The 13,995-nt window shown below is 43.9% G+C and overlaps 1 protein-coding gene across 3 annotated transcripts in view; it reads left to right on the top strand.

Moving 5' to 3' along the window:
* NISCH (nischarin) overlaps positions 1-13,995 on the top strand; it is a 117,298-nt gene that overhangs the window by 61,950 nt on the left and 41,353 nt on the right. For 2 of the 3 annotated variants that reach the window (XM_040359402.1, XM_040359401.1), the window contains 2 exons: positions 3,389-3,492; positions 5,707-5,762. In XM_040359402.1, coding sequence (XP_040215336.1) covers positions 3,389-3,492; positions 5,707-5,762 — 160 coding nt within the window. Of the gene's footprint in view, positions 1-3,388; positions 3,493-5,706; positions 5,763-13,995 lie in introns of those variants that run through there. The other variant, XM_040359403.1, reaches the window with a different exon arrangement.

Raw genomic sequence — 13,995 nt, 5'->3', positions numbered from 1 at the left:
TCTGCTGCTGTATATAGTATGCTAGGTCACCTTCTTCTCCCTAGCCTGTAACTTGACAGTGAAGGACCAGCAACAGATTTTATTTCTACTTGTGAAAAAGGTGCAAACCTTTCCCCTTCCAGACTGTTGCATAGGGGAAATTCAGTTGAATTCAGGTACTTACTTACATTAGTTGTATGTACCGTAATTTCAGTTAATACAAAACTACATTAATTGTTTTTTGTTTTATATCTGCCAACAGTTCAGCTTTTAAAGGACAAAAGTCTTCGGGTGCATGCATCACACACAAGTCACGAGTATTACCTCAAAATTGTTAGGCGTTTTCTCTCTGATAAGGAGAAATGGAGCAATTTGTCTACGTGTAAATATGTGCTAACTGGGTTTGGCAACTTATACACGTCCTGAATCTTATACAACTGAGAACAGGTGCAGACTTGGAACACACCGCAGTATTATATCTGGGAGAGAGAGAGACTTGCAAGCCCAGAGTGTAGCCATTCAGACTTTTCATTTGTTCAGTTGTAAAACCTTTTGATTCTCCAATATATGGCCATTGAAAGAAAAGGCCAACTCGTCCGTAAGTAATATACCGTATATACTTGAGTATAAGCCGTCCCGAATATAAGCTAAAGCACCTAATTTTATCACAAATAACTGGGAAAACTAATTGACTTGAGTTGCCTAGGGTGTCCATCTGCATGCCTCGCTGTGCCCCTGCCTCACTGTGCCCATGCCTCACTGTGCCCATGCTTCGCTGTGTCCATGACTAGACTGACGTTTAACATGGGAGTCTATGGAAGGGGTGCCCAGCTTTGAAAAATCAATGCTTCCCAGCCGTAGGTCCCCCAGACAACAAACTTTGCACACTTGTAGAGGAGTACATGTGGCTACATGCGTGCCAAGTTCCGGGTCCAGGGGACCTACGACCGGCCGGTACGGGGTCCCCAAATCACTGAAGAAATTACCGTTTAACATGGGAGTCTATGGAAGGGGTGCCCAAATTTGAAATATTGGTGCTCCCCAGCCATAGGTCCCCCGGACAACAAACTTTGCACACTTGTAGAGAGAGAGTGGGGCTATATGTGTGTGATAAGTTTGGGGTCCCCAAAGTCCAGGAGATCAGGCGCAAAAAGGTGACTCGAGTATAAGCCGAGGGGGACAATTTCAGCACAAAAAAATTTGCTGAAAAACTCGGTTTATACTCGAGTATATACGGTATATGTGATCATTTTTTCTTAGCATGCTCCACACAATAGAGTATGATAATCTAGTTCGCCATTGAGTCGGCAATATACAGGACAGATAGGGAGGATGCATCTCCCTAATAAGGGCACACACGGCAATAAAAACCTGACAGATGTTTTTGTCCATCTCCACAGATGTTTAGTTAATTGAGGGCCTACTTTTTAAGCCTACAATTAGGCTCCTTTCACACTCGGGTGCTTTTCAGGCATTATTCGAGCGTTTTTCAGGCGCCTTGGCCTTATCTGCAATCCCAATGTGAAAGCCAGAGTGTTTCAGAGCCCTTTCACACTGCCAGCGCACAAAAAAGCTGGTAAAGCGCCGCTGAGACCCCTGTCACACTCGGGCGTTTTTCAGGCGCTTTGGCGTTGAAGCCCCCTTCCCATTGAGGGAGCATTTTTTAAGAGCGGTGTATTCAACGCTCCTAAAGTGCTGCAAAGAAGCTGCTTGCAGGACTTTTTTTGATGCCCTGCCAGCGCAGCAACTCAGTGTGAAAGCACTCGGGCTTTCACATTGGGATTGCAGATACAGCTTCTTTCAGGCGCTTTACAGGCGCTTTGTTTAACGCTAAAACGCCTGAAAAACGCCCCAGTGTGATTTTAACCCAGTTATGTATTGATTTATTTTACTTAAAGGGGTTGTAAACCTTCATGTTTTTTCACCTTAATGCATACGCTACTTATCTCCCCCCCCCCCGTTTAATTACCTGAGCCCTCGAAAGTCCTGCGTCGAGATAGCGCTTGCTTCTCGGCCTGATCTTCAGATAGATGGCTGCGCTGCTGTCAATCAGCTCCAATGACGCGGGGCCGAGTCCTGTAGTTGACGGCTATGGATGCCGGATACAGGACTCAGGAGCTCGCCCGCAAGGTAACCCCCTTGGGAGAGCGCTTCCCAGGGGGGTTACCAGAAGCGGGGAGGAGCCGAGACAGACGCCGAGGGACCCCAGAATCGGGGCCACTCTGCAAAACGAGCTGCACAGTGGAGGTAAATATAACATGTTTGTTATTTAAAACCTATATTTTTTTAAGCTTTACAACCCTTTTAAATATAGCTAGGATGAATACTCAAATCTGATTAATATTAGTCCCATGTGGGCTGCACTGTGGCTAAGTGGTTAGCACTTCCGCCTAGCAGCACTAGAGTTGTCGGTTTAAATCCCAATCACAGCGCTACCTGCACAGAGTTTGCATGTTCTCTCTGTTCTTATGTGGGTATTCTATGAGTACTCTGGTTTCTTTCCACACTCCAGACATGCTGGTAGGTTAATTGGCTCCTGTCTAAATTAGCCCTAGTGTGTGTGTGTGTGTGTGTGTGTGTGTGTGTGTGTGTATGAATGTATGAATGTGAGTTTGGGACCTTAGATTGTAAGCTACTTGAGGGCAGGGACTAATGTGAATGTACAATATATATGTAAAGCACTGCATACATTTATGACGCTATATAAGTACCTGAAATTAATAAATGTAACCTCCTGCACACTAAAATCATTAAGCCAATTCCCTTAGGCCCCTTGCACACTGGGGCGTTTTTCATGCGGTACAGCGCTAAAAATAGCGCTGCTATACCGCATGAAAAATCATGCCCTGTAGTGTTCAATGTGAAAGCCCGAAGGCTTTCACATTGAAGCGGTGCGCTAGCAGGAGCGCACCAAAAGTCCTGCTAGCCGCATCTTTACCGCGGTATAGGAGCGGTGTGTTCACCGCTCCTATACCGCGCCTTCCCTATACCGCGTTGCGGGCGGTATTAACCCTTTTTCGGCCGCTAGCGGGGGTTAAAACCTCACCGCTAGCGCCCGAATATCGCGGTACATACGACGGTATAGCCGCGCTACAAATAGCACGGCTATACCGTCACCGCGGCTGCACGCCTCAGTGTGAAAGTAGCCTAAGGGTCAAGGCTGTCATGGACCTGCTCCCAGCCTGTGGTTGAATAGTGAAGGGAAAGTAGCATAGTAATGAGTGAATTTGCCTGTCAATCTGCTTTCTCCTTCTATCAGCATACCCCTTGTTAGGTCATAAATTCATTGGTTCCTGGTCAAATTCAGGTACTTACAATGTTTGTTTTGTATATCTGATTAGAGTTTTGCTTTCAATTTGGTGATGCATTTAGAATTGCTGTGGGTAAGTGACTATTTTGTATTTCATAGACCAGTCCACAGACAGCAAATCCACTAATCTGACGCTCGATGATCATTCACAGAGAAAAGGTGGAATTCAATGTTCTGCACACAATAAAGGAACAAGCAGAGAGGTAAGTTATGGGGTACAATCTATTATGATAGTGTTTTTCAAATCTGTAGATTGTATGTATGTGTGTGTGTCACGTGGAAAGCCTAGCTGAGTTAAAGCGGATGTGCCACGGGAACAAAATATTAAAAGCCAGCAGCTACAAATACTGCAGCTGCTGACTTTTAATATTAGGACACTTACCTGTCCTGGAGTCCAGCGCCGATCGCAGCAGAGCACGAGCGATCGCTCGTCACTCTGCTGCTCCCCCCGCCATCCACGCTGAGGGAACCAGGAAGTGAAGCGCTGCGGCTTCACTGCCCGGTTCCCTACGGCGCATGCGCGAGTCGCGCTGCGCCCGCCGATTGGCTCACACGCTGTGTGCTGGGAGCCGAGTGTTCCCAGCACACAACGGGCGAAAGACGGGATGTGACGGAATGCCCGTCTTTTGCCCGTATCGTGTGGCCGGAAGTGGGTGCAAATACCTGTCTTTAGACAGGTATCTGCACCCCCCTCCCCCCTGAAAGGTGTCAAATGTGACACCGGAGGGGGGGAGGGTTCCGATCAGCGTGACTCCACTTTAGGGTGGAGAACCGCTTTAATATGGTTTACATCATTGCAAAGCGTAAAGTAGTTATAAACTCAAAAGTGTTTTTTTTTTATTTTTTTATTACTTTAATGCATTTTTTGCTTTTAACCACTTCAATTCACCCCCTTCCTGCCCAGACCCATTTTCAGCTTTCAGGGCTTTCACACTTTGAATGACAATTACTCAGTTATGCAACACTGTACCCAAACAAAATTTTTATATTTTTTTCACACAAATAGAGCATTCTTTTGGTGGTATTTAATCACCACTGGTTTATTGATTTTTTTTTTTTTTGCAATATAAATAAAAAAGAGCGAACATTTTGAGAGAAATATTTTTTTTTTTTTTTTTAGTTTCTATTATAACATTTAGAAATGTGGGCCAAAGTGTATACTGCTACATATTTTTGGTAAAAATATCTCAAATTTGTGGATATTATTTTGTCTGTGTGAAAGTTATAGTGTACAAGCTATGGTGACAATCATTGAAAATTGATCACACCTGATGTACTGAAATGTCAGGACAGTACAAAAACCCCAGCATTTTTGGAAAGTAGACAGTCCACGCTGTTTAGTAAGATGCATGATGAGTTTTTTTAAGTTATATTATTTTTCCTCTATTTTTGTGAACATTTTTACTTTTTTTAATTATTTTTTTAACAAAATTGTCATAAGTTATTTCTCACACATAGCATATGCATACTTGCAAGTACACCCCAAAATACATTCTGCTACTCCCCCTGAGTATGGTGATACCACATGTCTGAGACTTTTACACAGCCTGGTCCAACATCCAAGTAGCACCTTCAGGCACTCTAGTTTCATAAATTACATCTAATTTCCTGACTACCTATCACACTTTTGAAGGCCCTGGAGCACCAGGACAATGGAAACGCCCACAAAATTACCCCATTTTGGAAAGCAAACACCCCAATGTATATTCTAGGCATAGGCTGCAGATTGGTACTCGGGTACTCTGATGGGTTGGTGACAGAGGTACTCTTTATTACTGAGGCAATCGGTGTGTTTTACTGTGCACTGTAAGTGGTAACTAGCTGTTACCAAAATCTCCTCCTCGCACAAGATCGCACAGCTAGTTACCGCGGTTTGTTGACAACTGTGACCGGCTGTGATTGGACACAGCTGGTCACGTGGTAAAGAGACAATTTCATTGGCTCTTTATCCTGATCGGGGATAAGCTGTGTCAGAGTGACATGCCTCATCCCCGATCGCTGCTGAAATTTTACAAACTGCCCATAAATATACAGACAGTTGCATCCCTGATCTGTCCCTGCAGTCCCCTCCTTGGCTTTGGTTTCCTTGGTTTGAGGGGAATGGGTTTAGCTCCTTGTAGCACTATATCATTCCTCTCCCCCCCCCCCCCCATGGATTCGGTCAGCGGGCCTGAAGTGGCCCATAAGTCGTCTTTCTCCTTGTAACTTGTCAATCCCCTCACTGGGGAGGGGAGGTAACTGCAGACCGTCTGGGGGAGTTTGGACCCCCACGTCCCTTCCTTCTATTATTCTAATTAGTCTGTCCCAAGAATGAATAGTTCTATAAGTATTCCCAGATATCTTGTCATACTTGTGTAAGGGTGTTAAGATTAAAATGCTTTTCAATAATTTGAACTCTTGTATTTTCCTCTTTGTAGCCATCCAAACCAGACGTAGTTTTACAAAATGATGACAACAATCTTCATGTGGTCAGGTAAGGTTTTTACCCACATTTTGGCATAATTCATAAATTGTAGTAGTTTCATTGCTATCTGCTATCTTTTGCTTATTTGTGATAAAAAAATGTTTTTTTTTAGTACACTAAGGGCTCGGCTCGTTCACACCGTCTGTTTTGTGGGGCAGTGCATTGCATTGTTACAATTCAAGACACTGTTTACCTTTATTTTTTTAACTTTATTGAAGTGTCAAAAAAAAAAACTATACACCGCATCAAGTTGTTATGCGCTGCACTGTTTTGAGATGCAGTGCAGCAAGTTGCGCTTCATAAAAATGTGACGTGTTCCATTTTACGCAACACAGCTTAACACACCTCAATGCCACGTTATGGTGGTTGTTTGCTATGTGCCCTGTTCAAACCACACTGCTGTATTGTGGTGAGTTGCGGTGCATTGCATTAAAATGCAGACAGGTTCAAAGCAAGGGCACATAGCAAACAATCGTTTTCTATGTGCCCTTACAATGAGCTGGTGTTTATTAAGGTAGCTCAACAAAGGTTAACTGAGATAGTGTTCATAAGCTTTAAAGGTATTTTGACTGTAAAAAGCTCTTTATTTAACAGATGGAAAAGCAATTCTTGTGTCACGATTCGAGTTTTGAGTTTTAGTTTTTCTATTGAAATTCATATAGAATGTTATTATATATTTAGTGTTGGGAGTCAACTAGGCTTTTTTTTTTTTTTTTTTACACATTTTTATTGTGCAAGTTTTCTTCAGGTTTGTGTATGATGTAAAAGAGCAGTTGCTCATTTTATTACATCATGCCTGCATTATATTAGGGCTGGATTCGCATTGTTGCAACAACAATTATACAGGTTGGTGTGATGTGCACATTCAGTCATGTGTTGTGTTAGGCAGCCTGTTAAAATGAATAAGATGCTCTAAGACTGTAAAAATGCACATTCAACACCTCTGTTTAGCACAACGCACATTGCAGCATTGTGGTGTTATATGATGCTAAAAATTGGTGCATGCACTTGTAACGGAACGTCCCACACTCCGCTTGAGTGCTTCCGTCATATACCGCTTCCTATCAGTCTGGATTTAGATATCGGATATTCCAGCTGCGCTCAAGCACACAACGAGACGATACTTGTTTGTCTGCGGAACATGGAGTGTTTAATAGAACCAAGAATACAACCTTATATACAGTTTAAAGAGGGGGTAACCAGAACATAAATTAACATGAGCTAATTAAGCACTTAAGCCCCGGACCAATATGCTGCCTAAAGACCCAAGGTGTTTTTACAGTTCGGGACTGCGTCGCTTTAACAGACAATTGCGCGGTCGTGCGACGTGGCTCCCAAACAAAATTGGCGTCCTTTTTTCCGCACAAATAGAGCTTTCTTTTGGTGGTATTTGATCACCTCTGCGGTTTTTATTTTTTGCGCTATAAACAAAAATAGAGCGACAATTTTGAAAAAAATGCAATATTTTTTACTTTTTGCTATAATAAATATCCCCCAAAAACATATATAACATTTTTTTTTTTCCTCAGTTTAGGCCGATACGTATTCTTCTACCTATTTTTGATAAAAAAAATCGCAATAAGCGTTTATCGATTGGTTTGTGCAAAATTTATAGCGTTTACAAAATAGGGGATAATTTTATTGCATTTTTATTATTTTTTTTTTTTTTACTACTAATGGCGGCGATTAGCGATTTTTTTTTTTGTGACTGCGACATTATGGCGGACACTTCGGACAATTTTGACACATTTTTGGGACCATTGTCATTTTCACAGCAAAAAATGCATTTAAATTGCATTCTTTATTGTGAAAATGACAGTTGCAGTTTGGGAGTTAACCACAGGTGGCGCTGTAGGATTTAGTGTACACTTAGTGTGTGTTTACAACTGTAGGGGGGTGTGACTGTAGGAATGACGTCATCGATCGAGTCTCCCCTATAAAGGGGATCACTCGATCGATGCAGCGCCATAGTGAAGCACGGGGAAGCCGTGTTTACATACGGCTCTCCCCGTTCTTCAGCTCCGGGGAGCGATCGCGACGGAGCGGCTATAAACAAATAGCCGCGCCGTCGTCCCGGATCGCTCCCCGAGGGAACCCGACTGCCGCGTGTAGCGGGGGGGGTCCCGATCGGACCCCCGACCTACGTCTAGGCAGGCACGTACAGGTACGTTGATGTGCCTGTCCGTGCCATTCTGCCGACATATATCTACATGCGGCGGTCAGGAAGTGGTCAAATACCCCCCAAATGACCAGTTTTTGAAAAGCAGACATTCAAATGTATTTAGTAAGAGGCATGGTGAATTTTTTAAAGTTGTAATTTTTTCCCACAATTCTTGGGAAAATTAAGATTTTTTTTTTACACAGAATTGTCATAATTATTTCTCTCACACAGCACATGCATACTTGCAATTACACCCCAAAATACATTCTGCTACTCCACCTGAGTATAGCGATACCACATGTGTAAGACTTTTACACAGCCTGGCCACTTACAGAGGTACAACATCCAAGTAGCACCGTCAGGCGTATTACAAGCATAAATTGGAGCACCAGGACAAAGGAAACATCCACAAAATGACTCAATTTTGGAAAGCTTACACCCCAACATATAATCTATGAGGCATAATGAGTCTTTTAAATGGTTCATTTTTTTCAGACGTTTTTGGAAAATGTGGAAAAAACTGAGTTCTTCTTAATAGTAGGCCCTTCTGTAGGAAGAGATGTTTTCTGTGTCTCCAAAGTTTTGACAATTCTGGATCAGCATTTCTTCTGCGAATTCTTTCAGGTGTTCTTCCGCTGGTGAAGAAATCTTGCCGTTCTCCCAACACTCTGCTTTCATTTTGCAGCTTGATCCACCTTTCTTTGTCCACTTGGGATCTTGGATCCACTTGTTGTTCAAGGCTAAGGACTTTTCTTCCTTTGACGGTGATAATGTCTTGTTGGGCAACATTTTTGTAAAAAGCTGGCATTTCTACCTCTTCCCAAGCATCTTCCTGTGTGGTAGGGTCTTCTTGGGTAGGCAGACGGGATAATGCATCCGCATTTTCATTTGCTTTTCCTGTTCTGTATTTTATGGTGAAATCGTAGTTAGCTAGGCGTGAGGCCCATCTTTGTTCCAATGCTCCCAACTTGGCGGTATTCAGATGTGCTAGCGGGTTGTTATCTGTGAAGGCCACAAATGGTGTTGCGGCAAGGTAATCTTTAAATTTTTCTGTAACAGCCCACACGAGTGCGAGGAATTCCAATTTGAAGGAACTATAGTTTTGGTCGTTTCTTTCAGTACCTTTAAGAGATCTGCTAGCGTAGGAAATAACTCTTTATTTTCCTTCCTGTACCTGCGATAGGACAGCTCCCAGACCTTTCTTACTAGCATCTGTGTAAAGATGAAATGGCTGCTGGTAATCTGGGTAGCCTAGGATTGGTGGTTCTGTTAACTTCTTCTTTAGGAGCTGGAAGGCAATTTCTCTTTCTGTGTTCCATTCAACTGGTATTGGAGACTTTTGGTACCTCTTAGGCTGTCCTCTCAGAAGTTCTAATATTGGCCCCGCAATTTGGGCAAAATGAGGAATAAAGCGTCTGTAGTATCCTGCGAAACTGAGAAAGCTCCTCACTTCTTTCACTGTAGTAGGAGTAGGCCAATTCCGGACTGCGGCTATCTTCTCTGGATCCGGTTTAACACCTTCAGAGCTTACAATATGTCCTAAGTATTTGACTTCTGTCTTCAGTAGATAGCACTTAGATGGTTTGACTTTGAGTCCATGTTTAATGAGGATTTGAAAAACTTTGGCCAAATGTTTCAAGTGATCTTCATAAGATTTGGAGTAGATGATGACATCATCTAAATACAACAGGACAGTTTCAAAATTGTTGTCCTAAAAAATGCTCCATTAATCTTTGAAAGGTTCCGGGCGCATTGCAAAGTCCAAAAGGCATGCGGTTGAACTCAAATAGGCCCATTGGGGTGGTAAATGCAGTCTTCTCACGATCTTCAAGTGCCATGGGTACTTGCCAGTATCCACTGGTTAAATCAAGGGTAGAGAAGTAGGCTGAAGATCCTAAAGCTGTCAAAGATTCCTCTATGCGTGGTAAAGGGTAAGCATCCTTGTGGGTGATTTGGTTAATTTTTCTGTAATCCACACAGAATCTGATGTTACCATCCTTTTTACAGACAAGGACTAGAGGTGCAGCCCATGGACTATGGCTGTCTCTAATGACATTGGAGTCCTTCATCTCTTGGATCATTTCCTTTATGGATTGGTACATAGTTGGTGGTATAGGCCGATATCTTTCCTTGATTGGTGTGTGTGAACCTGTAGGAATGGAGTGCTTGATAATATCCACTTCTCCATAGTCTGTGGAATGCTTACTGAAGGCACGGTGAAGCTCCTTCACAATTTTTAGTACTCCCTCCATTTGGTTTGCTGGTGTGGAAGCATCTCCCACATGAAGTTCTTTCCACCAGGATGTGTTTACATTTTGGTCCTGGGGGTTCTGTCTCTTGGTAATTTTCTTTGTGGTAGCTGTAGCCACACTGATGACATCTTGATAAGTGACTTGGATTAGCTGTGCAAAAGGACGGTGTTTTGTTAGTGTTACACTTCTATCACTCAAGTTTAGGAGTCGTATAGGCACTTTACCTTCAGAGATGGTTACTAGGCTCCTTGCAGCTCTAACTAGAGGATAGTCTTCCAAAACAACAGGCTCTACCAGGGCTTGGTAGTCTTGATCTTGGACTCCGACTACAGCTCGGCACCACAAGAGAGTTTCGGTGTTGGGATTGAGGATCACAGGTTGCTTATCCCGGATGCGGGCACAGCAAATTTCTCCTTTTTCGTTGGTGAATCTCTGTTGCGCATTTAGTACACGAATGGTTTGTTGGATCACCTTCTTAGAATCAGGAGAGGCAGTAGGCACTAACTGGTGCAAGGCTTCCAGCATCTCAACATAACAGTTCCCGAGGACATTCATTCCTAGGACTATTGGAGGGTTAGGGTTATTGTCTCTGACTCGTACCACAATAAGGCCTTGTCGAGGTAGTGTAGTTCCTCCTACTTGAATGGTAGGTTCCCAATAACCATGGACTGGTATGGGTTTGCCATTACTGGCTATGAGACTCAGCCAGGATTCTGGAGGCTGGGTAAGCTGATTTTGATCCCAGTATTTTTCAAAGGCTGCTTGTTGGATGGTGGTGACTTGGGATCCGGTGTCAACTAGGGCAACAAAAGGAACTCCATTTATTTGAAGTGCCACTTCAGGACGGGATCCAACGTATCTTGGCATCCAGTGGGGATCTTCTGGACCTATTGGTTTACCTCCCGAGGGGTGGTCCTTGGCCTCGGGGGCTTCCCGTTTTAACTGCCAGCAGGATGCTTCTGTATGGCCTGGTCTGTGACAGTACGTGCAGATAGGCCGCTTAGGGGTACTAGTGCAGTCAGGGGGGCGTCCGCCAGAATTTCTGGAATAAGTCTCTCTAGAATTAGAGGGGAAGAGTCTTCTGGACACAGGTTTCTCATCCTCTAGCATTAATGGTTTCTCCCATTGTTCCAATTTTTGGTGGACTTTCTCCAGACTTTTAGTCAGAAAATGGACTTGCTCAGTCAAGGCAGCAACTGCGTCAGGAACTGGAGCTTGGGTTGCCTGACTGACTATAGGTAAAGACTTTACAGGGGTAACCAGCTGTGATACAGGTAATTCAACAGATCTAACATGTTCTGTTGGTGGGCTTTTTCCCAGTATGCTGATAGCTAGTTCTTTGAAATCTAAGAAGGTAGCGCTTGGATGTTGGGCGGCTAACATTCTTAGTTGGCTCTTAAGATTGTCTGTATCGACGCCTTCAATAAATTGTTCTTTCAGGGTTTTGTCCTGATTTTCTGCCTCACGGGGGTCTACTTGGATAACAGCTCTAAGGGCTTCCTGCAAAGATAATGCAAAGTCTCTGAGTGACTCACCAGATTGCTGTCTCTTGCTGAAGAACCTCATCTTGACCTCTGACACGGTTCTGGGTTCAAAGGCTCCATGGTCCTTCTCTCTGAGCTCGGCCAAGATTTCACTTCTCTGAGCGCAGCTCCTTCCAATTGCGCAAGAAGAATCTCCATCTGTTGCTCTGAGGATACAGGGTACAATCTGAACATAGCCAGAATTTTTTCTTTAAAGTCCCTTAAAGTATGAATTTCTCCAGAATATCGTGGGAACCAGGGGGCCCCAAAATAGTAAGGCATGGTTAAAGGCATTAAGCTTGGTGCTGCAGCGGTTGGTATTGCACTGGGACTGACTGCAGCTGATGCAGGGGGTCCGCTGAGGTCAGGCTGCACGTTGTCTTCCTGCACAGACATGGTAACAGCAGGTGAGTTCTAGTTAGGTAAGTCAAATGCGTTTTTAGACACTTTTCGTGCAGTGTTGCTATGGGCAACCACTGTCTTGCGAGTGTATGGCCCTTTAAGAATTTAATGCCAGCCGAATGCAATGCTGCAGCGATGTTGATTTTGGGTCTCTGGCAAAGTTCCAGCTATCAGTGCTCCTTATAGTTAGTAGAGGCAACTGACAGGTTGCGATTACTGCTCGGACGGCAAGCAATGTGATTATTTTCTCTTCTTTTGCTCGCATGCGAAGTCTCGCGAGTTCTGGGACGTGCGTTTGTCACACTCTCCTCCCAGGATTGACACAGCAAAGGTAAGGCGGGCTGACCGGACAATTTTGCATAAATGGGTGGCACCAAACTTTCCCGCTCTTCAGGGAGTGTCACTAACTTACCCACAGTGATGGCGCAGGAATTTTTGAACAAGAAGGTCTCCGGCAGCCATTTTAAGTGAATGGAAACAGTCAATTCAAATACCGCAAGCAGTTTTGTTAACACACAAACGTCCGATTTCCTCACTTTGGATGCTGCGATTTTTATGCTGATAACTGGGATAACGCTTCCATGCAACTTTTAAACAGTTCTGTGGCCCCACACAGCATGCAATAAGTAGTCTCTCAATAAAGCAAAGGGGCTTATTCTGATGCGACAGTCTTTTAGATAAGGCGCAGGGGTAAAAAATCCTGTTTGTGACGCCAAATTTTTATGCGACGAGCCAGAACCGCAGGGGAACACGTGAGGTGCACGGTGGGCCGATGAGAGACAGCAATAATACAGTTCATCGGTTTACTCACGGTTAGCAGAAAGCCTCCCTGGGCCGGTCGCACAGTGAAAGGGAAGACAGCACGAAATCCTCCGGGGCACGCTCTGTGATAGGGAAATGCCAGCCAAGATGGTGGTTAAGGTGCCCGTGATGACAAGGGTGTTTAGAGTGCTTGTGGCGGCTGGGTCCCTTGATGGTATTTTGTCGTGACGCCAGTACCGTTAATGGTGGTACAACCAGTTGTAGTAGCAATGTTGAAGAACGAGGTAGACAGTGGTAGGATACAACTCACAAACTTTTACTGTGGCTGGTTTTGGTTGCAGTACAAACATCCAGTTGGAATACAGTCTCTGGGTAAATAGAGGAGTTCTGCTGATCCACTGCTAATAGGCTTTAGTAGGCCAGAGTCAGGCTGTGGTTCAGTATAATGCTTACTTGTGTCTGGTCCCTTTTGAATCCAGTGTAATGGGTGAGGTTGCCGTGGCTAAGAAATCCTTCACCTTTATTCTCAAAGGTCTTTGCTGCCGATTAGTGGCTCTTATCCTTTGATTTTAGCAGTTCAAATTTGTCCCTTCTCTGGACTGACCTTCTCTCACCTTCACATTCTGCTTTCTCTGCACACTGACCTCTGAACTGAACAACTGACCACAGATAACCTGAGCTGGGATAGATATCCCAGAGTGGTGCTATCCCCATCTTGTGGTGGGAAGTATGAAGCACACTTGACCAGCCTATGAACAGGGATACCACAGGTGTCGCAATGCAAAATGACATGCAATATAGCAATGACAAAGAAGTAATGCTTTTGCAGTTCCCACATGTCCTGAGTGGGACGCTGCATAAGCAGCAGAATTTATTTTGGGGTGTAATTCCACATATGCCCATGGCATGTTTGAGCAATATATAATTTAGTGACAGCGCAAAAAAAAAATATATATATATTGGGTCAAAATATAAAATATTCCATGGACTCGAGATGCCTCTCAGCAAATAGCTTGGGGGGTCTACTTTCCAAAATGGGGTCATTTGCGGGGGTTTCGAATTGTCCTCGCATTTTTTGCACAACATTTAGAAGCTTATGTCACACATCACCCACTCTTCTAACCACTTGAAGAAAAAGCCCT

This window comes from Rana temporaria, chromosome 7 (genome assembly GCF_905171775.1).
Source record: "Rana temporaria chromosome 7, aRanTem1.1, whole genome shotgun sequence".
NCBI classification, from domain to species: Eukaryota; Metazoa; Chordata; class Amphibia; order Anura; family Ranidae; genus Rana; species Rana temporaria.
This window is presented reverse-complemented; position numbering and strand designations above follow the sequence as displayed.